General features: G+C 56.8%; 1 protein-coding gene across 1 annotated transcript; it reads left to right on the forward strand.

Annotated features, from left to right (window-relative positions):
* Positions 1–32: 32 nt before the first annotated feature.
* On the forward strand, positions 33–1,025 carry LOC107578617 (rhodopsin; the record flags this gene model as incomplete). The annotated part of the gene is made up of 1 exon (XM_016264560.1): positions 33–1,025. A coding segment is annotated over exon 1 (870 nt), but the record flags the coding sequence as incomplete, so codon positions are not given.

The following is a 1,025-nucleotide window of genomic DNA, read 5'->3' on the forward strand; positions in this document are numbered from 1 at the left end:
GAAACATCAGGTAATCCCAAGCGAGCCTCTATAAAGCGGGGTGCACGCTCGCCCCGTCAAGTCGTAGCACGGTCCTGCCTCGTTTCTCCACAGTCCTGCCGAGCCATCCAAACACTACCGCAGAAAGGGGCTGAGCATAACATCCAACCGCAGCCATGAACGGTACAGAGGGACCGGCATTCTACGTGCCTATGTCCAACGCCACCGGCATTGTTAGGAGCCCGTACGAGTATCCCCAGTACTACCTGGTGGCGCCATGGGCATATGCCTGCCTGGCCGCATACATGTTCTTCCTCATCCTCACCGGCTTCCCCGTCAATTTCCTCACTCTGTACGTCACCATCGAGCACAAGAAGCTGCGTACACCTCTCAACTACATTCTGCTGAACCTCGCCATTTCCGACCTCTTCATGGTGTTCGGTGGCTTCACCACGACGATGTACACCTCGATGCATGGCTACTTCGTTCTTGGACGCATCGGCTGCAACCTCGAAGGCTTCTTCGCAACCCTGGGTGGTGAAATGGGCCTTTGGTCCCTGGTGGTGCTGGCCTTTGAGAGGTGGATGGTCGTCTGTAAGCCCGTGAGCAACTTCCGCTTCGGAGAGAACCACGCCATCATGGGTGTTGCCTTCACCTGGGTCATGGCCTGCTCCTGCGCCGTGCCTCCCCTGGTCGGCTGGTCCCGTTACATCCCCGAGGGCATGCAGTGCTCGTGTGGAGTCGACTATTACACTCGCGTACCTGGCGTTAACAATGAGTCCTTCGTCATCTACATGTTCATCGTCCACTTCATGATTCCAATGGTTGTCATATTCTTCTGCTACGGCCGTCTCGTCTGCACCGTCAAAGAAGCCGCTGCCCAGCAGCAGGAGTCCGAGACCACCCAGAGGGCCGAGCGCGAGGTCACCCGCATGGTCATCATCATGGTCATCGGCTTCTTGATTTGCTGGGTCCCCTATGCAAGCGTAGCCTGGTATATCTTCACCCACCAGGGAAGCGAATTTGGGCCTGTCTTCATGACACTG

The sequence above is a fragment of the Sinocyclocheilus grahami genome, unplaced genomic scaffold, assembly GCF_001515645.1.
Source record: "Sinocyclocheilus grahami isolate Dianchi unplaced genomic scaffold, SAMN03320097.WGS_v1.1 scaffold11146.1, whole genome shotgun sequence".
Classification (NCBI taxonomy): Eukaryota; Metazoa; Chordata; class Actinopteri; order Cypriniformes; family Cyprinidae; genus Sinocyclocheilus; species Sinocyclocheilus grahami.